The 24,083-nt window shown below is 41.0% G+C and overlaps 2 protein-coding genes across 5 annotated transcripts in view; both read left to right on the forward strand.

Annotated features, from left to right (window-relative positions):
* LOC141782989 (microtubule-associated protein 1S-like) lies at positions 1–24,027 on the forward strand. Of its 4 annotated transcripts, none has more exons than XM_074659869.1 (10): positions 12–260; positions 2,908–3,003; positions 5,146–5,228; positions 6,121–6,258; positions 7,187–7,691; positions 7,983–8,069; positions 8,597–11,037; positions 12,044–12,185; positions 12,269–12,510; positions 14,081–16,661. In XM_074659869.1, exons 1-10 carry the CDS (start codon positions 71–73, stop codon positions 14,234–14,236), a joined length of 4,080 nt encoding a protein of 1,359 aa, XP_074515970.1. In that variant the 5' UTR covers positions 12–70; the 3' UTR covers positions 14,237–16,661. The 4 variants fall into 4 exon arrangements, with proteins under 4 accessions (XP_074515973.1, XP_074515974.1, XP_074515970.1 ...); XM_074659871.1 differs by having other exon boundaries at positions 13–260; positions 12,293–12,510; XM_074659872.1 differs by lacking the exons at positions 12,044–12,185; positions 12,269–12,510; positions 14,081–16,661 and adding exons at positions 23,579–23,720; positions 23,804–24,027 and having other exon boundaries at positions 1–260.
* LOC141782990 (interferon-induced protein 44-like) overlaps positions 20,135–24,083 on the forward strand; it is an 18,378-nt gene continuing 14,429 nt past the window's right edge. Inside the window, exons 1-7 of the mRNA XM_074659874.1 lie at positions 20,135–20,618; positions 20,819–20,870; positions 21,139–21,334; positions 21,571–21,723; positions 21,836–22,007; positions 22,221–22,321; positions 22,451–22,794. Of these exons, the coding sequence (XP_074515975.1) occupies positions 20,135–20,618; positions 20,819–20,870; positions 21,139–21,334; positions 21,571–21,723; positions 21,836–22,007; positions 22,221–22,321; positions 22,451–22,675 (1,383 nt within the window). The 3' untranslated portion in view covers positions 22,676–22,794. The remainder of the gene's footprint in view (positions 20,619–20,818; positions 20,871–21,138; positions 21,335–21,570; positions 21,724–21,835; positions 22,008–22,220; positions 22,322–22,450; positions 22,795–24,083) is intronic.

The raw sequence follows: 24,083 nt of genomic DNA on the forward strand, positions 1-24,083 counted from the left end.
TAATAAAAGGCGCTGTTGTCAGGCTTTTTTTTTTCTTCAATGACATCACACCCAAGTGCAAGTTTCCAACATGGCGTCCAGCCGGGTGGCTGAGAGGAGGGAGGTCCAGGAGGAGCCGAGGAGAGCTGCTGCTGCTGCTGCTGCTGCTGCGACCGCAAAGCCTTTTGACTTGTGCCTCCACAAATACTCCCTGCTCATCATCATAGGACGGACCGCTCAGCTCAGACACACTGGACCCATCAGCGGGGACATTGAGCGAGGTACGTTTAAAGCCAACGCCTCTTTATTACAGCAGCTGATTCCTTTTTCTCTCTACTGTACATTCGGATAAAAAACAAAAATTCAGACGCCTGCAAGTTCATCAGCTCGGATACAGCTCCTCACTGACCTCATTGCAGTGTTTATGTCATTTTATTCTAAAGGAGGATGCGTCATCTGGCAATGCTCCACCATCAGCATCACCTCAGCATCCCTCAGGGCGCATTAGAATTAAAAGCAGTCTGGTGCTGTGGTTTGTCTTTAGCCTCAGTGTGTCGTTATGTAAGGAGACGCTTTTGAAGGAAATGTATAGCCACTTGTAAATGATGTGCCATTAATCTGTATGTGTGCACATACAGCAGAGACTGCATGGCTGTAGACATGCAGGCATATACAGTCTGTTTTTACTGTGTGAGTGCAGATATAAGGTGCATCAAATCAGACAAATTATGTAAAACACTGCATAAAGGATGTAGATAGATAAGGGAACATGAACGGAAACACGAGGATAGATGCAGAGTGACAGATATACAGATAAATTATAAGGCCTATGAACATGTCATCTCTGTCCGGTGAGAACAACATAGGCCTATCTCCTAAGTATGAGCTGTTTTCAGCTGTGCGTCATTTTTCAAGTTTTCCAAATAGAGTTTCTTCTTTCTCATCTGTCCTCACTGGCCACTTTATCACACCTTGACACTTATAATGCAACTGCTCTGCCATGAAAGCCTATGAGTTTTCAGTCTTTGTTGACACTGTCAGCACTGTTATTGTTTATTTAGTGGTACATTTGTACTAAGATATATTCCCCTTTCCATTTTCCTTAAATAAACAGTTTTAGCTTCCACACATTGAAAAGAAAGAACCATATATTTGAATTTTGACATCATTTTGACTAATGGCCGTAGAATTACTGGTCAGCATTGATGCTGATGGTGGCGCACACCGGACACACACAAAGTGGATGATTTAATGTACATGAATGAGCCAAATAGATTTAAAAAAATTATTTTGAACAAATAATTATGAAAATTATATACCAAAACATGTATTTTAATGTTTATCTGAAGAGCAAAACCTAACATTTAGCAAATCAGACAACACGAAAACAGCAAATTCCAGCGTAGAATATGCATTTTTTTGCAAAATAAATGATGGGACCTGTCTACTTTTTTGTATTAAATGAAAGAGAAATGTGCCCTGATATAAAATTGACCATTGCTTGAAGTGAATATTTAATAAAATTGATAAATACAGCCCATGGACATGACATGTACCCCTAATTATAGAATCACTCATCACCTCATCCTCCCTCAGGGTGCATTAGAATTAAAAGCAGTCTGGTGCTGTGGTTTGTCTTTAGCCTCAGTGTGTCGTTATGTAAGGAGAAGCTTTTGGAGGAAATGTTGCAGGGCAGATATTCAGTAGCCACTTGTAAATGATGTGCCATTAACCTTTGTGTGTTACACATACAGCAGAGACTGCATGGCTGTAGACATGCAGGCATACAGTCTGTTTTACTGTGTGAGTACAGTGCATCTCCAGGTGCATACAAATATATACATATAATATAATACATATATAATATGTATGTAACTATTATTGTAACAATATTATGTTGACAACATAATATAATACATACATATATAATATATACATATAAGGTGCAGACAAATTATGTAAAACACTGCATAAAGGCTGTAGATAGATAAGGGAACATGAACGGAAACACGAGGACAGATGCAGAGTGACAGATATACAGATAAATTATAAGGCCTATGAACATGTCATCACTGTCCGGGGAAAACCACATAGGCCTATCTCCTAAGTATGAGCTGTTTTCAGCTGTGCGTCATTTTTCAAGTTTTCCAATGTGTTTTTAAATGGTTTATTTATCTAAAGAGTAGAGTTTCTTCTTTCTCATCTGTCCTCACTGGCCACTTTATTACACCTTGACACTTATAATGCAACTGCTCTGCCATGAAAGCCTATGAGTTTTCAGTCTTTGTTGACACTGTCAGAAAGGTGATATGTTTCTTATTATTGTTTATTTAGTGGTACATTTGTACTAAAATATATTCACCCAACTCTCTCCTTTCCATTTTCCGTAAACAAACAGTTTTAGCTTCCACACATTGAAAAGAAAACAACCATATATTTGAATTTTGACATAATGTTGACTAAAGGCTATAGTATTACTGGTCTCTAGTACACTTAAAGTCCAGTAAATTCTCCGGTCCATTTAGGCGTTAACACATGATTTGTGTGAATGATCCTATCAGAAATTAGAAAAATAATTTAATGATTTAAAATGTCCTAAGTGAGTTATTTTAGTGTAATCAAAGATGTTTTTTTGGTGATCAAATTCTATTGGTTTTAAAGATATGCGTTGGAAATAAAATGAAATAATTCAAAACAAAACATTAATTGAGAAAATACAAAAAATAAATGGACAGGCAAAGTATATGGTATACTTCAAAAATGTACTATCTGTAAAATTAGTAATACTTACAATAACCAAATTTGTACATTATAACTTGCACTTTTCTGTTTTGTTTTGTGAATATTTGGACACTTGTGTGATATGTTTTTGGCAGAGTAAAACTAATTGTTGCTCCCTGCTGTGACTATGTGTCTTTATGTCTCCAGGTATTCGCTCATGGGACGTTGACTTAAAATCCTGTAACCTGAACCTCTATCTCCAAGAATTTCTCTCCCATCACACGGCGTCTTTCAAGGGTGCAGGTAAGTCACAGTGTGTTAATATGACGCCTTATGGCACAGAAACTCCCGTCCCCATGGTAACCCGACAGTTCGGCTGGTCTGGGGTCAACGAGGAAGGAAGGAAGGAAGGAAGGAAGGTGTAGGAGCAGTCGAGTGATTGTTAAACATGGGTGGGCCCTTTCGACATGAAACAATAGAGACCTGCAACTGAGCTGTGCCACCTCTCTTTCTGTATATGCATAACAGCCTTTTAGTATACAGAGCCAAGAACAACCAGGGCAAATGGGAAAAAAGGCAACACAAACATCAGAGTCAGACAGTCGTGTTACAGCCGAGCTGTGAAGTGATAAACACAGACAGGAACGGACACATCTCTTTCTAGGGAGGACAAAATGGCAACCACAGAGGTTGCCTGTATGCAGTAGTGAATTATCTTTTAATAATGTCAGAGCTTACATGGTATTATTACGATGTCAGGGTTTAATAAAATTGAGGGATTTGACATTTTGTAAGTGACCTTACAGCTTGTTAGCTTAGCTTAGCATAAAGACTGGAAGCAGGTGGAAACAGCTAGCCTGGCTCTGTCTACAGGTCACAAAGTCCGCTGACCAGCAACTCTAAATTTCACAAATTAACACTTTATATCTTGTATAAAAAACTGAAGTGTTAAAGGTCCCATATTGTAAAAAGTGAGATTTTCATGTCTTATATATTATAAAGCAGGTTTAAGTGCTTTATAAATACTGGTAAACTATGAAAACGCTCAATATACGGAGAAATACACACAGCCCTATTCAGAAATTGTGCGTTTGAAACAAGTCGTTCGGATTTCTGTCCATTTGTGATGTCACAAATATACAATATTTAGACCATCACACGGTTTTAGATATAAACATTCTAAATCTGTCCCAGTTAATTTCCTGTTGCAGTGGATGTAAATAACATCAGCTGACAGGAAGTAAACATGGACCCAAGATGTAGGATTCGTTGGCATCTAGTGGTGTGGTTGCAGTTTGCAACCCCTCCGCTCACTCCTCCCTTTCTAAGACTGCGGTAACGTGAGCCGCCGAGTGCAAAACCGTGGTAATGCCGTTCGCCTCACTCAGAGGCCATCCTTACCATAATAACAATACTTTAGAAGCAACGGAAGTCAGACGGCAGTTGGCGGTACCACGGTTTTGAACTCTGCAGCTCAAGTTACCGCAGTGTCGTTGAACTACGTACGGTAGCCTTCAGGTAACGTAAAAACGTAAAAAGGCCAGTAACAGAGACTGCAGTGCAGAGAGGATTTTATATTCTATATTGGGAGAAGATTGGGGGGAAATTGCCCCAAAAAATACTTTGGTTTTATATCCATATTCTCAGATAAAAGGATATCTACTACTGTACTTGTTAGTAAAATTTGGTCGCGAAATAGTGCAACATCAATTTTGGTAGCTTTAATATTGAAAGGACCAGTGTGTAGGATTTAGCAGCATCTAGTGGCTTTCCAAGCGTGTCGGAGAACTACGGTGGCCTTCAGGTAACCTGAAACCACGAAAGGCTCTCTCTAGAGCCAGTGTTTGGTTTGTCCGTTCTGGGCTACTGTAGAAACATGGCAGAGCAACATGGGTGAAGAGGACCCGCTCCCTATTGAGATATGAATGTATCGCTCATTCTATAGCGATTCTTAGTTTCAGGTGATTTTACACTAATAAAAAACATAGTTATGAATATTATATTTATTTCTGCTAATAGATCCCCTGACATGTTACACACTGGTCCTTTAAAGACGAAGAAACGTTTGTTCTTATTTGGGGTCATTATGTTCCAGTTGGCTGCCTCTGTATCCTCTAACATTGATCCAGTTCCCTTCAGACTGGATATTCGCTGCAGACTGAGTTAACTTGGCATCTCATCCTCGGACAGTCCCTCTGACTCAGCTGTTCCACTCTTCTTCCTTCCTCTTTTTTCGCTGAGGGAGTCAATCACCCGCCCAGCGATCCCAGTTCACTTTCTCATCGACCTCTTCGTGTTCCCCTCTTGCCTCTCGCTCCCTGCTCACATACGTCGGCTTGTTTCCAGACTCCCTCAGCTATACGACTTTCCCCAGGTCTTGTTTGCTTCCCCTTGGCTGTCTGTCCTTCTCTTTCTAGTCTTTGTGTTTTCTCTCTGCGTCCTCAGGGCAGAAGTGTCTGCGCCACAGTACCAGAGTGTTGGACACTCAGGTGCTGATCAGTCCATCTCAGGAACAGGTTCACTCAGAGGTGAGGGGATAAATCCTGGTTCCTTCGCAGATAATTGGAAGTTCTTGGAAGATAGTTAGCCAGGTGTTATCATGACGCAGTCTGATTGTGATTTATTTTTAGCAGTTTATAATGATACAAAATTAATTAAAATTCTAATCTTTTTCAAAATGAGATCTGAAACAAAGCAGGGAACATGATTTGAGAATTATTATTTTGTAGTTCTTTCTATTTTTATTCAGTTCATACAGGAATTTGACAATCTATCATGATTTTCATGATTGCAGAAAGTACAAATACACTGAATTATTCTCATATGATTATAACGAGGGCCACAGCTAATATTTATTTTTTATTATCGATTATTTACCTGATTAATATATTATTTGTTTTGTCTACAAACATTACAGAAAATGAAAAATTACCTGTCACAATTTCCCTGAGCCCAAGCTCTCCAAACCCCAAAGATATTTCATTTACAATAATATAAAGAAAATGGTTAGATGTAAGCAGCTAAACGGTATTTTTGCTTGAAGTGACTCAAATGTGATACATAAATGATCAAATTACTTTTATGCTGATGGAGCTCAAAAAGCCTGTTATAGATTAGTCTTTGAATTCTCTCACTCCCTTTACTTTATATATTTTTCTTCTCTATTGCCTTTCTTTTACTTTTGATTTGGGGAAAATTAAGTGACATTTAGGGTTGGAAATTAACTTTTTTTGTCCACCTGCCACTGTGGCTGGTGGCTCAATAGATTACCATTGTCCTTTTTGTCTGGTGAGTGACGCAAATCTAGCATCCACTTGCATATTCTACCAGCATTTGGCTGGTGGCTGGTGTTAATTTCCAACCCTTGGTGACATTGCAAAATAAAAAGAAATCTTACCATCTGTGTTCTGTTCCGGCCAGGTGTTTGCTCTGCTGTCCAGGGAATCGGCCCATAAGCTGTTGATCTTGGCCGGCCAGAGCGCGGAGGAAAGTGGCGACCTGCTGTTTCACAAAGGACTGTTCTCACCACACCAACTGAAACAAATACTAACAGAGCAGGTACGACAAAGTCTCTTTAATTCTCTGCCGATAAATGTTCAGATGTTACTTCAGCTGCTTATTAGACACATGCAACCTTGAACATACATGTAGGCTTATTTTAAAGCTGCAATTAAATATTACTTTAATCATAGATGAATCTGCTTAGGGCTGTTTGATATGGCCAAAATCTTTTATCCCTTTATAGATCATTTCATAGCTCGAGGGCGATAGATATATCACAATATGGCATGTTATCTGATAATTCAATAAATCAATAGTCTATATGAAATAACCACATGATAAGGCTTATTTTTGTTTACTCCTGTGTGAATTAAATACTTGAGTATTTACTCATTTTAGGAACTTGAGTGCAAAATGAAGATAACAGTTAAGTGAAATTATAGAGAAAAGAAGAAATAAATACAGGCCAAGCCTATATCGTGATAGAAACAAACATATATGATAAACATTTTTATATAATTTTGACGATATATATCATCATATTGCCCAGCCAGAAAACAGAAAAATGCCCATCACAATTTCCCAGAGAGATGTGACATTGTCCAATTGCTCATTTTGTCTGACCAACCCCCCAAAAAACAAAGATGTTCAATTTACAATAGCAGCAAATCATCACTAGAACCAACAAATGTTTGGCACTGTTGCTTAAAAAATGACCTAAACGATCAATTGATTGATGACATTGTTCCCAATTTATTTTCTATCAATTTACTAATCGCCAAATTGTTACAGCTGTAAGTTTTAGTTTATTTTACTGCTAAACTCATACATCATCATCAGCTTCTGCTCTAAATGTAAACATAAATGTGTCATCAAGATGGTGCTTTAAAAGAGAAGCTGACCTATACTGGATTTTTGTGTGTTAAAATTGTATTAAGTCATTGTTTGTTCCTGTACTATAAAGTTTCTAAAATGCTGTTTTTAGTTCATAGATGAAGGAGAGAGCTCTGCCTCCTCCTCCAAACTCAGTCTGACCCTCAGCTGTCCCAACATCGGCCAGTGGAGGAAGACTCTCTTGGAGAACCGGCCTCTGCAGGGTCCTTTAACGCTGCACATCAATCCCCCAGAGGTGCTGCCCGTCATGGAGGCCCTGGGGGAATTCACCTCCCTCATCTCTGGTACCCTGTCCCCTCCGTCTCCCTTCGACCTCCTGCCTCCTCCCACCACCGTGGGGTTTCTGAAGCTGTCACGCCCCTGCTGCTACGTGTTCCCCGCCGGCCGCGGTGACTGTGCCTTTTTTGCCGTCAACGGGTTCACGGTGCTGGTGGACGGCGGCTCGGACTCTCAGGCCTGTTTCTGGAAGCTGGTCCGCCACCTCGACAGAGTTGATGCGGTTTTGTTGACGCACATCGGGACGGAGAACCTCCCCGGGGTCAACGTCTTCCTCGAGAGGAAGGTGGCTGAGCTGGAGCTGAGCTCAGATATCAAAGGTAAGAAGTCCATTTTATTCATACAGCCCAAAATCACAAATTTGCCCCAAAGGGCTTAAGAATCTGTTCAGCATATGTCACCCTCATTAGACCCTTGGTTTGGATGAGGAAAAAAAGGTTGAAAACTCAGGAAGAGCAACAGAGGAGGGATGTTGCTTTTCTTCCTGCAGGAAGATGATGTAATGAGGAACTGTTGATAGGAGATCAAGATTTCTCTGTAGTCCTCTTTATCTGTTTCATGTTGAAATGTCCTTTTTGTGTCTGTGTCTTAATATTCTTTCATCTGAACAGAGGACTCGTCTAAGAGGACCATCTCCCCAGAGCTCGGAGTCGTGTTTTTTAACGCCCCCAGCAGGCTGCAGGTGGAGGAACAGCCTTGTGAGTGATGCATTAAAACCTACTGTACTCATTTCTAATGGGATTGGTTGCTATAAAGTTAAAGCCTGGACACTATTTCCCCATGTTTTTGTGTCTAAGTGACTAATGGGGACAACTATTCTGGTTTTCAGAGGTTGTAGCGGGTTCAGTTTTATAGCTAAAGTGAAGATACTGGTATCATATAAAACGAAAAAAACGAAAAAGTGATGTTGGAGACAACCCTGCACCGGTAAACGCTCCAACGCGTGCAGTGAGGAAATATGACCCTGAATACTTTGGATTCATAATGGCATGCAATGATGGGTGAGCGTAAGCTGAATATTTATTTGGGTCATTACAGCTGACGGTGGCATTACATATATTTATTTATCTGGGAAGGTGGTCCTCTGAAATATTAACAATCAGAAGTGGGCCTGAAAAATACGAAAGGTTGAGAACCCCTTAGATAAACACAGAAACATGGGAACATATGGTCAGGCTGAAAAAATACCAAAGAGCCCCTTTAATTATCCTCCTTCTCATGTCAGGTTTGGACAATGTACTGAAGAGCACGCACCAGGCGGCCCTAACCCTACAGCTGTTGAAGAAGTTAGACATCAGACCACATCCATTGTTTCGCCCGCAAGGGGTCCCCATTGAGCCGCTAACCCTGTTCCAGAAGATGGGAGTGGGACAGTTGGATTTATACATCCTCAACCCCGGCAAAAACAGCCAGGAGTACCAGACGTTCATGCAAAACTGGCCTGACGCCGTGTCATCAGCATCCAAATCCCAAACTCTCCCTCTCACCGCCCTGGCATCAGTGTCTGCCCTGCTCGTGTGGCACCCAGCGTGCCCCCAGGAGAAGGTGGTCAGGGTGCTGTTCCCTGGTGTCACCCCACAGGCAAAGCTGCTGCAGGGACTGGAGAAGCTGAAGGGGCTGGCCTTCCTCCAGAAACCCACGGTGACCACCGGGGATATGGAGAAGCTGGGGGAGGACAAAAAGACCATGAGGACAGAGAGCCAGGACAGCGGCAGGTCACAAGGGAAGGAGTCAATGCCCAAACACGGAAAAGAGCGGGGAGTTAAAGAAGAGGGACTGGTAAGGGAAAAGGGAAAATTATTAAATGGAGTCGCTACAAGAGATGCTGATAAAACCAGAATCAAAGAGACGGGTGTAAAGCAAAAAGGAGCAACGTCAGAGAAGAGTACCTCAAAGAAAGGAGGAGGGAAGGATGGGAAAAAGGAGGAGAAGCCGGGAAATAAAGAGGAGAACGATGTTATGAGGAACGATCAGGGGAAAAAGGATGTTCTCCCTTACAAACCAAAGAACGAAAATAAAATCAAGCTCAAAAAAGAAGCAAAAAATGACTCTAAAACAGGGGTGAAGAAAACAAGAAAACCATCAGGAAAGGAGGCAAATAATGGCAAGAAGTGTGAACTGTCAACAAAACCCGACACTGGGAATGTGTTGCCACAGCCAGGGGGTATTGATACAAAGCAGCAGAATCAAAAACCAGACAAAGAGTCTGAAGAGAACCCCTGTGGCTCCAAAATGTCTACCCCTGAGGATATGACAGCCGATTTTCTCAGGCTCCGGGAGGAAACTGAAAGAGGAGAGACGCAGGTGGAAACAGCAGATAAAGCAAAGCAGAAAATCAGCGAGTCAGGAAATGAAAAGAGCCTTGGAGGTACCAGCAAAGAGACGAGCAGTGAAGCTGATGATACATTAGGGGAAGAAGCTGCAGGGATAATGGGAGGAAAGTGTGGGGATAATGGAGCGAAAGCTGATGTAGACCTGCAGAAAGCGCCTGTGGACCAGCCTGGAAATGCTGCCAAACCAGCAAAGGTTATAGGATTTCCATCTCCCCTGAACAAGGCGCCAAAGAACGAGAACACAGTCCAGATGGACTTAACCCCGACTGAATACACTCTCCTGGACGGGGCTTTGAGAAACAGCCCACCCTCGCGATCATCTCCAGAGGCCCCGGTCAGCGCTGACGAGCAGACCGTAGAGCCCGCCACCCCTGATTCACGGCCCAACAGTGCAGGCCACACTCCTTACTGTCTGTCCCCAGATGATGTGTGGTGCAATAAAGACACTCTCAGCAGGTTACAGGCCCAGATGGGTAACTTAGAGTCAGCTGATGTCAATGGATCATCCAAGCAAAGTGACGGGCAGCCCAAAAGCAACCCAGAGAGCTACACAACCAACAGAGAGAGGCAGCTAAGCTTCCTTTCTTTGGGTTCATTTAAAGAGGGGCCGTCAGACCCCTCTCCATCTTTGGCTACCACCACCACCACCACTACGCACTCCATGCCAGCAGAGGTGAGCTCACCTCAGTCCACAGAGGTAGATGAATCCCTGTCCATGTCCTTGGAGCAGGGACCCACCACTGTAAGCCAGAGAGAGGATGACAGCGTTCATAACTCCCACTCCAATGGGGGCCATTTCGCTGGGATGCCTTTACCGGTAAAGAAGCCTCCCAGATCTTCAGGGCAAGGTTCCGAGATGGGGCGGCCTCCAGCTCCTAACGCGCTTCATTTTGAGGTGTCGGCTCACGATGTGGATCTGTGTCTGGTTTCCCCCTGCGAGTTCAAGCATCTCAAACAGCCCGACTCCATTTCAGGTGCGAGCGAGACCTCCAGAGGAGCTCCACATCATCACAGCGGCAACAACAACAACAACCCCAAGGACACGTCGCCCAGCGAGTCAAACGCCCCCATCTGCACGGAGGACTGCCCGTCCACCACAGCAGATGGAGGTCTGGACTCGGATGAGGACGAGTCGTATAGCGAGCCGTCTAACTCGCCCCACGATCTCCGCTCCTGTCAGGCTCTGCCCCCGGACCCTCTACCAGCCCCTCTCAGGGACAGCCCGCCCCTGCCTCCACATCCTGATGCGTCCATGCCCGTTCCTCAGTCTGACTTCGACGCACACGGGAAGAAAGCTAAAGCGACTGGCATGCGAGGGAAAAAAAATCCAGCGGTGAGTTTGTCTTGTAAGCATAGAAGTAAAGGATGTCCGTGTGATTTGGTGCATGAGTTCATGCGTATATTTAGACTACAGTTTGCTGCAATCAAGTCTTAAGCTGCATCACAGCAGATCAGGCGGTGCGGTTTGGGCTGCGGCTGTGGCAGCCGTAGGGGGTGCCGGAAAAAAAAAACGCAGCGGCCTGCAGCGGAAAAGTAGAAATAGAATCTTTTTCCAATCCAATTCTTTTTGGAGAAACGCAACCCGACGTCACGTAACCGGCAATCCAGAGCTGTACAACCCAGCCATGAGGGAACAAAAGATGTTGATCGCAGCAGTTAATGGGCCATTAAAGTGACTCTCCCACATCACCGCACATACCTGCGTCAAATTGGTTTAAACGCCTGTTGTGGTGTGAATGTAGCCTTATGGTACGTGTCCACATGGGCATTTTTGGAAGCCTCGCTTCCCAGAATAGCACGCTTGATGGGTTGCCACTCGGCACCTGATTGGACAAACGCTTTCCCTCGTGGGCTGCTGTTCCCAGCTTTCAAACCGGAACCAACATGGCAGCTCGTTTGGAAACTTTTTTTTCATATATTACGAAAATAGATCACAGAAATGTGTTTCTGAAAACATGCTAGGCGAGAAATAATACATTCAGTCGCTGAATCTTTATTTTAGATCGACAACGGTTAGTTTAAAAGTTTTGCGGGAGTTTCCAGAGGCGGCAAGTCGTGCCATAAGGCAGCTGACGCTACCAGAATGCATTGCACGGCTGCTTATATAGACTATGAATGGGAAGCGTGGAAAGGACAAATCCTGTGGACACGTACCATTAGTATCCCTGTGCTATAAGGAATCATAAGAGTATAACACTGTGTCCTCTTTAAGTATTTAGTCCGGTTCACAGTTTGCATATTTTACAGTGAATTCTTTTTAAAATTTTTATGATTTTGTGGATACAATTATGTTTTTTTTATTATAATGGCTGAAGTGAAACTTGCTTTTTTGTTCCCAGGTTATTGAGGCCTCCCAAAGATCAGGCTCAGGGAAAAGCAGGACAGGGAGCCAAAGTGGAGTTGCAAAGGGGAACGTCTCTTCTACTCGTACGCCTTCCTCCAGCACCCGCTCAGCACCAGCAAAATCCTCCCCCAATCCAGGTAGGAGGTGTAAAATGTCAATGACATTAAACACTGTAGATTGTAGACTTACCACTGAGTTCTACTGAAATGTCTATCATCAGTTTCTCCTCTCTCTCCCGTCACAGGCTCCAAGTCTACCTCTGTTGGTGACGTCAGCGTCTACGTGGACCTGGCCTATATTCCCTCTGGAGCCTCCTCTTCGACTGTCAGTGTGGACTTCTTCAGATGCGTCCGCTCCTCTTGTTACATCATCAGCGGTGACAGTCAAGAGAAAGAAGAGCTAATGAGGCATACACTGGACGCACTACTGGATGCTAAGATGTCCTGGACTGACACTATGCAGGTAGGGACACACACACACTTAGATTCATGCACATTGAAACATATATATATATTTGATGTAGGTGGTTGACTTGATTTATTACCTCAGTAAACATTGCAAACATGAGTTTATGGTCTCAATCGATAGTTTCAGGTCTTCTTCAATACAGCATGATGTTCATTTAGTAAATTATGGTCCCATTTAGAGTCAAATAGACCATAAAGCAGGGGATGCTTTAGGGCGTGGCTACCTTGTGATTGACAGGTCGTTACCACGGCGTTGTCCGGTCTGGTAGCTGTCTGTGTTTTCGTCTTAGAACTTTAACCCTTTCACAGTGTGTTTTCAGTTCATGAAAGTTAATTATAACCTTTTTGGTTGCTTATAAATGTTTTGTTCAGCGTTCGGTCACTTCTGGTTGCAAAAAAACAAAAATGGTATAGCATAGCTACTGCTAAGAGTCATGGGAGCTGTAGATGTTGAATGCTAACAAAGTAGATATTTTATTTATCTTGGTTAAAATGACGAGGTGCTCAAAGGTTTATTAGATTAGGTTATTTTCAGAAAGAGAGCCACTGTTGCAAAATACATGTAACAGAGCTTACCTGGAAGAGGTGTGTGACTTCAGCTCTCTCTATAGAACAGCTAATAGACTGTTGACTGAAAGGATATTTGAGATGCTCTGATTTATCAGTGGTCCCCATACTTTTTTCTGTCATGCTCTACTTTGAAAGATGATTGTTTTCTTCTTTCGTACTTGACATGTTGTTTTGCTTTCTGAGTAAAGTTTGCTCACCAGAATGTTCAGGCAAGCAGATACTAGTCCAGGTTAAGTTTCGGGTAACAGAAGCCCGAAAGCAAAAACACAAGGCAAGAAAGCAGCATTGCAACTTTGAAAAAACTGGCAAGCAGTGAGTAAAAAAATGGCTGATATCTACAGGGGCTGATGAGCAGATGGGCGGGGAAGGTCAGGTGACTGTGACTGGAGGGAAAGGGGTTATTGCAGGGCAAGAGGGAGTGGCTAGATGTGGGTGAGTGAGGTGAATGGGACGGGAGAAAAAGTCTGAGTCCATCTGGTGGACAGGAAGAGAATGGCAATGAACTGGTTAGAGAGGCAGAGTGTGACAATCGATCCTCCTCTGACAGTGTAAAAGTGATCATACAGGACAAATGGTGGATAAAGAACATATGCAGAAACTGATTTAAACTAATTAAACTGAATTCAGTGCCTAACATTTTGTATTAGATTAATAATGCGGAATAATGTGAACAAGTACCTCGGGGTCTTTTTCAAGAGTGAGGGTAAAATGGAGCGTGAGATGGCGGTTTGGCACCAGCAGTGATGCGTGTGTTGTACCGGACCGTTGTGATGAAGAGGGAGCTGAGCCGGAAGACAAAGCTCTCGATTTACTAGTCAAGTTCTGTTCCTACCCTCACCCATGAGCTTTGGGTAGTGACCAAAAGAATGAGATCGCGGATACAAGGGAAGCCAAAATGAGCTTCCTTCGTGGCTGAGCCTTCGAGATAGGGCGAGGAGCTCAGATATCTGGAGGGAGCATGATGATTTTCCTCCTTTTTATCCGCCAATCCCCAGGTGACGGTGATCCCTACCTTCGAGTCGGTGCCGATGCAGGAGTGGTACCAGCAGACCCAGGAAAGGCAGAAGGAGCTGGGCATCACCGTGCTGGGATCCAACAGCACCGTCGCCATGCAGGACGAGACCTTTCCCGCCTGCAAGATAGAGTTTTGAGGAATTAGGGATGCAGCGATGGAGGGTGAATATGAGCTGAAGGATGAAAATGTGTGTATGACGGGGACAGAAATTGAAATTTAGAAACAGAAATTATGGGGAAATAAAGAGAATATATGACCCCTTTCTGCACGAACACAACTGACATGGGACTTTCACCCAATCCCCTCCTGGTTAATCACTTCTTTGTGGGCTACTTTTGCAACAAAAAGCCCTTATTTCTCTTTATCCAAGGAGAATACACATTCCTGTGCATGATTTTTTTAGAGAGGAGAGGAGATCACACTGGCTGCAAGAGAAGCATGTCTGGCTGCAAACATGTGGAGCCACATGAAAGCTGATGTTGTAGATTAGTCAATATAGTTAGGGGTTAAAGGCACTTTGTGTAGGCTTGTTTTCTTAATGCATTCAGCACTGAAGTGTGATTGTAGTGTGTGCTACGTTTAAAGACCCATTTTGCTGCTTTAATGCAACATTTATCAGTCGACGTTAAATGACTACGGATGCTCCCTAATGGCAAGACTTGTGGTCGCATTGAATTTCTTTTATTAACTAAATGATATTCGTCTGATTAGCACAGAAGATGTCTATATCGTAAAAAGAGAGTCTTACATTGTACCTTTAATGAAGTGGCGTTCACAGTGTGTGGTCAGGTGTTTGTTGTGAGCACTGTAAGCAGACATGAGGTGAGCTGTGCTGTGTGTCGTACCTGCTTTTTAAAAAGTATCGCGCCGCCGTGGCTTCACTGTTGACCTCCAGATCTCCGCCGAGCAAACCAGATTTGACGTATCTGATGTTGAGTTATAATCTGAGATTACTGAATCTGCAAAAAAACTAATCTGTCAGCAGGGATTAGAGTACCAGATTAAATTTAACAGCATTACAGCAATTATCTTATTGAGAAAAAAAATGGTACTCTAGTTGTAATCCATTAGAAGTGCTTAAAATCAGGACTAGACTAATCAGGAATCAAACAGCAAATGCTTTTGTAAAAATAGATGTTCACTTGTTAAAGAAAACATTAAAAGTGATGACATGTATTTTGATTGTGGATATGATCATATTGTAGACAAATATTTTGCACAGCATAAAATCGCAAGTTTAGTCATGGTGAGTGTAATAACAGCTTTTCCAAGTTGTACTCTGTAAATACGAATAAATTAGATTGTATTTATATTCCGAACAAAATAATTCGCTTTGTTTTATGGGTGCCTAATTTCCTAGAAACTTTTCTGGTATTAAGTGTATAATTTGGTAATAGTTATTACTTAATCCAATTAATTCCCTGCTTACTGCATCATACAATTTGACTTATATAAAGACTACATTTTCTAATAATAAATGACAAATGAATGAATATTTACTTGTTTTAAATGGAGCAGTTCTTTCAAGGAAATTCTTCTAGAAATATACAACTGCAACTAACCATTCTTTTCATTAATCTGTTGATTATTTTCTTGATTAATCGATTAATTGTTTGGTCTATAAAAGGTCATAAAATGTTGAAAAATGTCAATCAGTGTTTCCCAAAGCACAAGATGACGTCCTCAAACGTTTTGTTTTGTCCACAACTCAAAGATATTCAGTTTACTGTCAAAGAGGAGTAAAGAAACCAGAAAATATTCACATTTAAGAAGCTGAAATCAAAGAATTTTGACTTATTTATTTATTTAAAAAATGACTCAAACCGATTAATTGATTATCAAAATAGTTGGCGATTAATTTAATAGTTGATAGCTAATCAGTTAATCGTTGTAGCTCCACTGAAGAGTATAGCATAGCTTTAACATAAATATAGTGGAGTAAAAAGTACAATATTTGCCTTTGAAATGTAATGGAGTATTAAGTACCTCAAAATTGTACATTTAGTTGCAGATTAATTAAATAGTTGACAACTAGTCGATTAATCGTTGCAGCTCTACTGCTTATAACTAAAATACTCAACTCTATTTACCCTGTAACTAGTACCAAATTATACAGATTTTTGATAGACTTCCCAGGAAATTGTGAGGACATTACAGATCTGTAAAATAAAGCACACATATGTAAAGTAATGGATTACATTGTAATCTCTCCAGAGCTGTCTGTGCACTGTTTTTCCTTTTTATATTCCTTTTGTCCCAGTCTGGACGTCCAAGAACGGATGTCATATTCTGGTGAGATGTAAATTAACCACAACTAGAGATGCACCGATACAGACACCATATCGGATATCTGTGACTATGGGGGCTGATCTATTAAATTCAATTCTATGTTTAACATTATATACTGGAGTTTTAATTCCTGTTTAAGTTTTGATCAATTCGTTGCTGCATTAAAAAGTTTTACACTTGAATTGTAATTCCTGTTAATTTCTAAGATTTTTTTACCAAGTTGCTGGTGTACGATTTATTATTTTTAATAATAAATAACAATTCACTAAATTTATATCTATGTATTTATTTGTAAAATGTTGTTTTACAAAGTTAGAAACATAGAAGTCAGGCCTGTTGTTGTCTTACACATAAAAGAATGATCCCAGTCACTTCCACACAGTGAGACATACAGTTTATTAATTAAACACCGGTATCGGTACTCGGTATCGTCCGATACCCAAAGTCAGGTATCGCCATCGGGACTGAAAAAGTCAGATCGGTGCATCCCTAATCACAACTGATTATCTCAGTTCACACAACTGATGGCATACATAGTTTCCTAAATACCAAAGCATGAGATCACAAAGACACCACCAACCATTTTCCCCTCCGGCCCTAAAAAATGTTGTTTCTCTAAATGATCTGAAAGACATTTTGTAATTATGTAAATGCACACTTGAACTTTTATCATGGACTTATCTTGTGCAATCATATTTCTTTTTAACAAACTTTTCTGCTGCCAGATTAAAAGATTTATTGGCATCGGAGGGTTGAACTGGATCTGTAATCATGGTTGACGATTACTTGAACCCCACGGTAGCAAAGTGAATAGTAACTATGTGTATGTGTCCCGCATGTATAAAAAATACTGTATGTACTGTATGTTGTTTCATTCATGATATTCATGAAGACAGAGAGCAAAGCACGGTGGGAGAGCGCGGGATGGTGGCGGGATGAACATTGAGAACCTTTCACTTTGTAATTGTCTGTAAGTAGTAAATACAGTCACAATGTCAAAATGTGTGGGTTGAAGGGCCGGGACTATAATGTATGAATAAAGAATGTGCATCACCATTTAAAAGTGTCTGTTGAGAGTCAAATTATTCAGCAATGCTGCCACGTGGACGTTGAATGAAATTATGAATGTGTCGCAGGCTGATTTACAGTTTCAATCCAACAAAAGAAACTACTATTATATTATAGATATTCAATTTAGCAAAAGGACATGAAGAAAAGGTTATTACAAATATCATCAGCTTGCAAAATATCACAAAATTATAAAACCAGTGGTGGAAAGTAAGTGCCTATATAGTTAGTAGGACTAGAGGTGGTGTGGTAAATAAAACTGCAGCAGGTTGCTGTAGCTCAGTAGATGTTTCTGTTTCAACAAAAAGTGAAACTGTTGCACTTGTTAAAAAAAAGAAAAGAAGAGTTAACTGTTCTGGATGCCAAGCCCTTTGGGGGTTTCCGTAATTTTACAGTGGTGTATCAAAGATTCTGTAATCAAACAAGTATTTTCAATTTAAAATAATAACTTAAAGGGTAACTTTAAGTATTTAAGTACTTTTTTCCCATGTTTTTGTGTCTAACTGACTAATAGCGACCAATTTACGTCCACTAAAAGTACTTGTTTTTGCCACTGACACTGATATATATATATATATATATATATATATATATATCAGAGTCTGATATACTCTGACATATATATATATATATATCAGAGTCAGAATATATCAGACTCTGATATATATCTAATCTTTTATACACTTCTGTAAAATTACGGAAACCCCCAAAGGGCTTGGCATCCAGAACAGTTAACTGTTCTTTTCCTTTTTTTTTTAACAAGTGCAACAGTTTCACTTTTTGTTGAGACAGAAACATCTACTGAGCTACAGCAACCTGCAGCAGTTTTATTTACCACACCACCTCTAGTCCTTCTAACCTACCACTGCAGGTGAGTTAAATAACCTTCAACTGCATCAGGTCAAACATGGTCCGGGTATAATTATAGATCGACCATTGGTGGGTTTTGTTTGAGGAGTAACGCTTTCTCTCCGATGCATTTTCCATCATCTTTTTTTTTTTTTAAACAATGAAACATTGTTGTGGGATGTAGACAGTATTTGCTCTAATGTTTACATGATCTGAAGCAATAATTTCATAAAAAGTACACCCAAAAAAACAGTTTCTCTTTTAGCTTTCTAAATATTATTCATCGAGGTTAAAATGAAAGTGAAACTATAACCCCTGCGATCATTTGAAGAGCAAAATAATATTTTTTCACATTTTAATTTAGTGTTATAGCTGTGATGAATTAACATGTGCTTTATTGTCTAATGGTTAAAAAGTGTTTATAAATTGTACCTAATAGTTTTGAGATGCTTTATGTAATAAACCATCATGTTGGGTTGCCAGGTTTAGTGCCAGGTTTGGTTGCCAGGTCTACCATCCACATGGCATACTGTAGATAACGTTACATCTGATTTTCAGATGTTTCACATGGAAAGTAACTAAAATACTGTAGGCTACTTAAGAACCTGTAGTACTTGAGTATTTCTATTTTAGCACTACATTTCAGAGGGAAATATTATATATACTGTGTATATATATATATACTGTGTATATATATATATATATAATAATGTATCAGTTGCACATGTCATTTTTGAAGAACTATGGACACTAATATTCTTCACTCAAGTAACATTTTTAATGCAAGACTTGTAAGTAAGACTGAGAGTAAGACATCCCTTTTGAAACACATGTAGTTGCATGGGATTTTGGACATCATATTTAGTATCAATTAAAATATTTAATCGTGATTAATCGCAAATTAATCACACATTTTTTATCTGTTCAAATTGTACATCAAAGGAAGATTTGTCAAGTATGTAATACTCTTATCAACATGGGCAAATATGCTTGCTCTATGCAAATGTATGTATATATTGATTATTGGAAATCAATTAACAACACAAAACAATGATAAATATTGTCCAGAAACCCTCACAGGTACTGCATTTAGCATAAGAAATATGCTCAAATCTCAACATGGCAAACTGAAGCCCAACAGGCAACAACAGCTGCAGGGACCCCTTTGAAAATGACAAGCTAATATGATATGGTTGGTATCAATGGATTCCTTAGGCTTATCTTCACTCTACCTTTAAAACTCAGCCCACTACAACCTAAAAATTGCAGGTTGCGTTAATGCATTATAGTGGCGTTAAAACAAATTTGCATTAACACGTTATCGCGTTAACTTTGACAACCCTAATATTTAGTTATCATTAGGGCTGCAACTAACGATTATTTTCATTGTCGATTAATCTGTCAATTATTTTCTCGATTAATCGATTAGTTGTTTGGTCGATAAAAGGTCAGAAAATGGTGAAAAATGTCGATCAGTGTTTCCCAAAGCACAAGATGACGTCCTCAAATGTCTTGTTTTGTCTACAACTCAAAGATATTCAGTTTACTGTCATAGAGGAGTAAAGAGAGCAGAAAATATTCACATTTAAGAAGCTGGAATCAGAGAATTTTTATTTTTTTTGTCTCAAAAAATTACTCAAACCGATTAATCGATTATCAAAATAGTTGGCGATTAATTTAATAGTGAAAACTAATTGATTAATTGTTGCAGCTCTATTTATTATTTAGGTACATGTCAACACTTTTTGCTTATAATGGAGATATATCATGATATCTAATCACAGCGCTACATCCTCAGGTCTGTTTGGACAGTCTACCCTCCGTCATCATGTCTGTCGTCACATCCAACCTGTCTGAAGTTCAGAAGAAGAAGCTGCTCTTTCTCCTCGGTCATGTCAGACTCCACCTGCTCTACAAAGCCAGCGTCCACGGCTTCACTGCTGCTGCTTTCCACAGGCGCTGTGAAAAGCAGGGGCCCACTGTCATCGTCGCCTACAACGCCGCTGGGTTTGTATTCGGGGCCTACACCTCTCAGGACTACACCGAGAGCGAAGAGCAAGTCCATGATGAGGAGGCCTTCCTCTACAGCATCAACGCAAGGAGGGACAAACCACTGAGGGTGGCAGGTATCAGCGGACAGCCTGCTTTCACTGCAAAGGAAGACATCGGTCCGAATTATGGTGCTTTGGTGTTCCTGCAGGATAACGAACCTAAGATCCAGTCCAACCCAGGGACAGGCTTCACCTTTGAGAAAGCGGAGATGCACGGAGACAACTTGGCACTGACTGAGTTTGAAGTGTATCGAGTTGAAGGTGTGTGACGATACTTTCAGACAATCTTTAAAGTACATAATTGGTCTTTTTATACCGAATTAGCCGTTAAATTGATTAAAATATGCAAGTAAATTGACTAAGGATCACATTGTTTTATTAAAGTGGCCTGTAATTAATTCATTTTGAATGTTAGATAATATAAGCCATCATGTAACAATTAATTTATTTTCCACATGCAGGCTTGGGAGGTCTTCTGGCCAAACCCTGGAGGAACATCCAGTGGACTCCTGAGTATGTAGAAATCTTTGGCGACTTTTGCCAAGTTGTGACTCGAGTAAATGGCAAAAGTATTTTAGTATCCAGACTAGAAGAAAGAACAAATCCAAAATCCAACGCTCTAATTTTTAATTGCCTGAAAATCATTAAGTTGTTCCTCATTTTTCAAAATGATGCAGTGAGCGGACTTAGGCTCAGACCTGGGGTGAACTTACACTTTGATCTAATCCTCTGCAGCTATTAGATGTTTAAATGTCACCTGTATCACTTGTGTTCGCTCTAGGAGGAAGCAGGAGCTGATGAAGACCATTCAGAGCTATAGGCCTGATAATACATCAGTTCACCAAGCCCGGGTGTTGTTGGTGGGACCCGTCGGGGCCGGGAAGTCCACCTTTTTCAACTCCATCAACTCGGTGTTTCGAGGCAACATGACATCCCAGGCCATCACTGGTACAGCAGGAAAGAGTTTGACCACTCAGGTACTGGCACCAGTTTCCCTCTTTGTGATCCTCTGCAGATATGTTGAAGGTGAAATGTGTCCTAATCAGGAAAGTGTGATTGTAACCTGCAACAAAAACAGCAGAGAAAAAAGATTTTTAGAAAAACTGTTACATTTAGTAGTTTATATGTTTATGTAATATAAATGTAATCTGATTGAGCATGCTCTAACTATACAGACTGTCCCATTAAATTACATTTCCCGTCTCTCCTGTAGTTCCGCAGCTACACCATCAAGGCAGGGAAAGGCGGAGAAGTTGTTCCTCTGATACTGTGCGACACAATGGGGCTGGAGGAAAACTCTGATTCTGGTTTGGACACTGAGGACTTAATCAACATCTACAAAGGTCACATAAAGGATCGCTACCAGGTCTCTTACATAACTACCTACCTAATTATCTATCTATCTTCATGTGACTGATTTAGTGGTAAGAATGTAGGATGCTTTATTGGGTGATTAATCTGCTTTATTTGTTCCTCAGTTTAGTTCCTCCAATCCTCTTCAGGCGGACGCTCCTGGCTTTAAGAAGAAAGCGACTCTGAATGACATGATTCACTGTGTTGTTTACATGGTCGACACCTGCAAGGTCTCTCTGCTCACCCAAAAAATGCTGCAAAAGTTCGCTAGCATCCGTAAAAAGACCAACCAGCTGGGTTAGCAGTATAATAATGATATTTTTTCATATTTCCACCATTTCACACTTTATATCTTGATATTTATTTATTTTATTATTAATCGTTATATAACCTCAACTTACGGTACATAACTTGGAACGGCAATTGAAAGACAGACCATACACGGTCCATCTATATACTCGGTTTTGACCGACTCTTGTTTCTACTCCATTTTGTTCTGCTCTCTTATAGGAATTCCTCAGATTCTGCTGATGACTAAAGTAGACGAGGCGTGTCCGCTGGTGGCAGAAGATTTGCAGAATGTTTATCGCAGTGTTTACATCCAGAGGAAGGTATCTATCGTCATGTTAAGATGCTCCAGAAATCATGAGAACAGCGATGCTCTAATCGATGAGATTGAAACTTGTGTTCGTGTCGGCATTGAGAACTTATTCATGTACATTCATCTTGCTGTCTTTCAGGCCCGAGAGCTGAGCGAGTCTCTGGGCATCCCCTTGTCCTGTGTGCTGCCGGTGAAGAGCTACAGTGAGGAGCTGGAGCTGGACCGGGACGTTGACATACTGCTGCTGACTGCTGTGGAGCAGATGCTGAACTACTCAGACAGCTTCTTTGAGAACCAGGAGGGGACTGATCAGCCGGATCTCTACAGATCCCAAGAACTTAGCCGCCCGGTTTTTACAGATTAAACTAAACAGAGTATCAGCATTTCCCAAACCTCATTCATTCAAGCAAATGAGTCTGTTGATCAAATATAGTAAAAGGCATGGTTTAAATGTTTATCAAATATATTAAAAGGCGATTCAATGTTGACTCCAAACAAAACTCATTTTTTTATGTCTACAACTTTTTCACTGTTTGGGTTTTCTGATAGAAATGCATGTGCAGTTATATTCAGTATTACACACTGGGTTTTTATCGCAGCAGTTAATGGGCCATTAAAGTGACTCTCCCACATCACCGCACAAACCTGCGTCAAATTGGTATAAACGCCTGATGTGGTGTGAATGTAGCCTTATGGTACGTGTCCACAGGGGCGTTTTTGGACGCCTCGCTTCCCAGAATAGCACGCTTGATGGGTTGCCACTAGGCTCCTGGATTGGACGAACGCTTTCCCTCGTGGGCTGCTGTTCCCAGCTTTCAAACCGGAACCAACATGGCAGCTCGTTTGGAAACTTTTTTTCTTATATTACGAAAATAGATCACAGAAATGTGTTTCTGAAAACATGCTAGGCGAGAAATAATACATTCAGTCGCTGAATCTTTATTTTAGATCGACAACGGTTAGTTTAAAAGTTTTGCAGGAGTTTCCAGCGGCGGCGAGTCGCGCCAGACAACCCTGATTTGCATAAAGCAGCTTAGACCTCAACTTTATGCGAATAAGGAGCAGCTAATGTGACAGCCCGTCTCTCGAAACGCAACGCTACCAGAATGCATTGCACGGCTGCTTATATAGACTATGAATGGGAAGCGTGGAAAGGACGAATGCATATTTTACAGTGAGTTTTTTTTAAAGTTATTAGGATTTTGTGGATACAATTATGTTTTTTTTATTATAATGGCTGAAGTGAAACTTGCTTTTTTGCTCCCAGGTTATTGAGGCCTCCCAAAGATCAGGCTCAGGGAAAAGCAGGCCAGGGAGCCAAAGTGGAGTCGCAAAGGGGAATGTTTCTTCTACTCGTACGCCTTCCTCCAGCACCCGCTCAGCACCAGCAAAATCCTCCCCCAATCCAGGTAGGAGGTGTAAAATGTCAATGACATTAAATACTGTAGATTGTAGACTTACCACTGAGTTCTACTGAAATGTCTATCAGCAGTTTCTCCTCTCTCTTCCGTCACAGGCTCCAAGTCTACCTCTGTTGGTGACGTCAGCGTCTACGTGGACCTGGCCTATATTCCCTCTGGAGCCTCCTCTTCGACTATCAGTGTGGACTTCTTCAGATGCGTCCGCTCCTCTTGTTACATCATCAGCGGTGAGTCAAGAGAAAGAAGAGCTAATGAGGCATACACTGGACGCACTACTGGATGCTAAGATGTCCTGGACTGACACTAGGCAGGTAGAAACACACACACACTTAGATTCATGCACATTGAAAC

This window comes from Sebastes fasciatus, chromosome 15 (genome assembly GCF_043250625.1).
Source record: "Sebastes fasciatus isolate fSebFas1 chromosome 15, fSebFas1.pri, whole genome shotgun sequence".
NCBI classification, from domain to species: Eukaryota; Metazoa; Chordata; class Actinopteri; order Perciformes; family Sebastidae; genus Sebastes; species Sebastes fasciatus.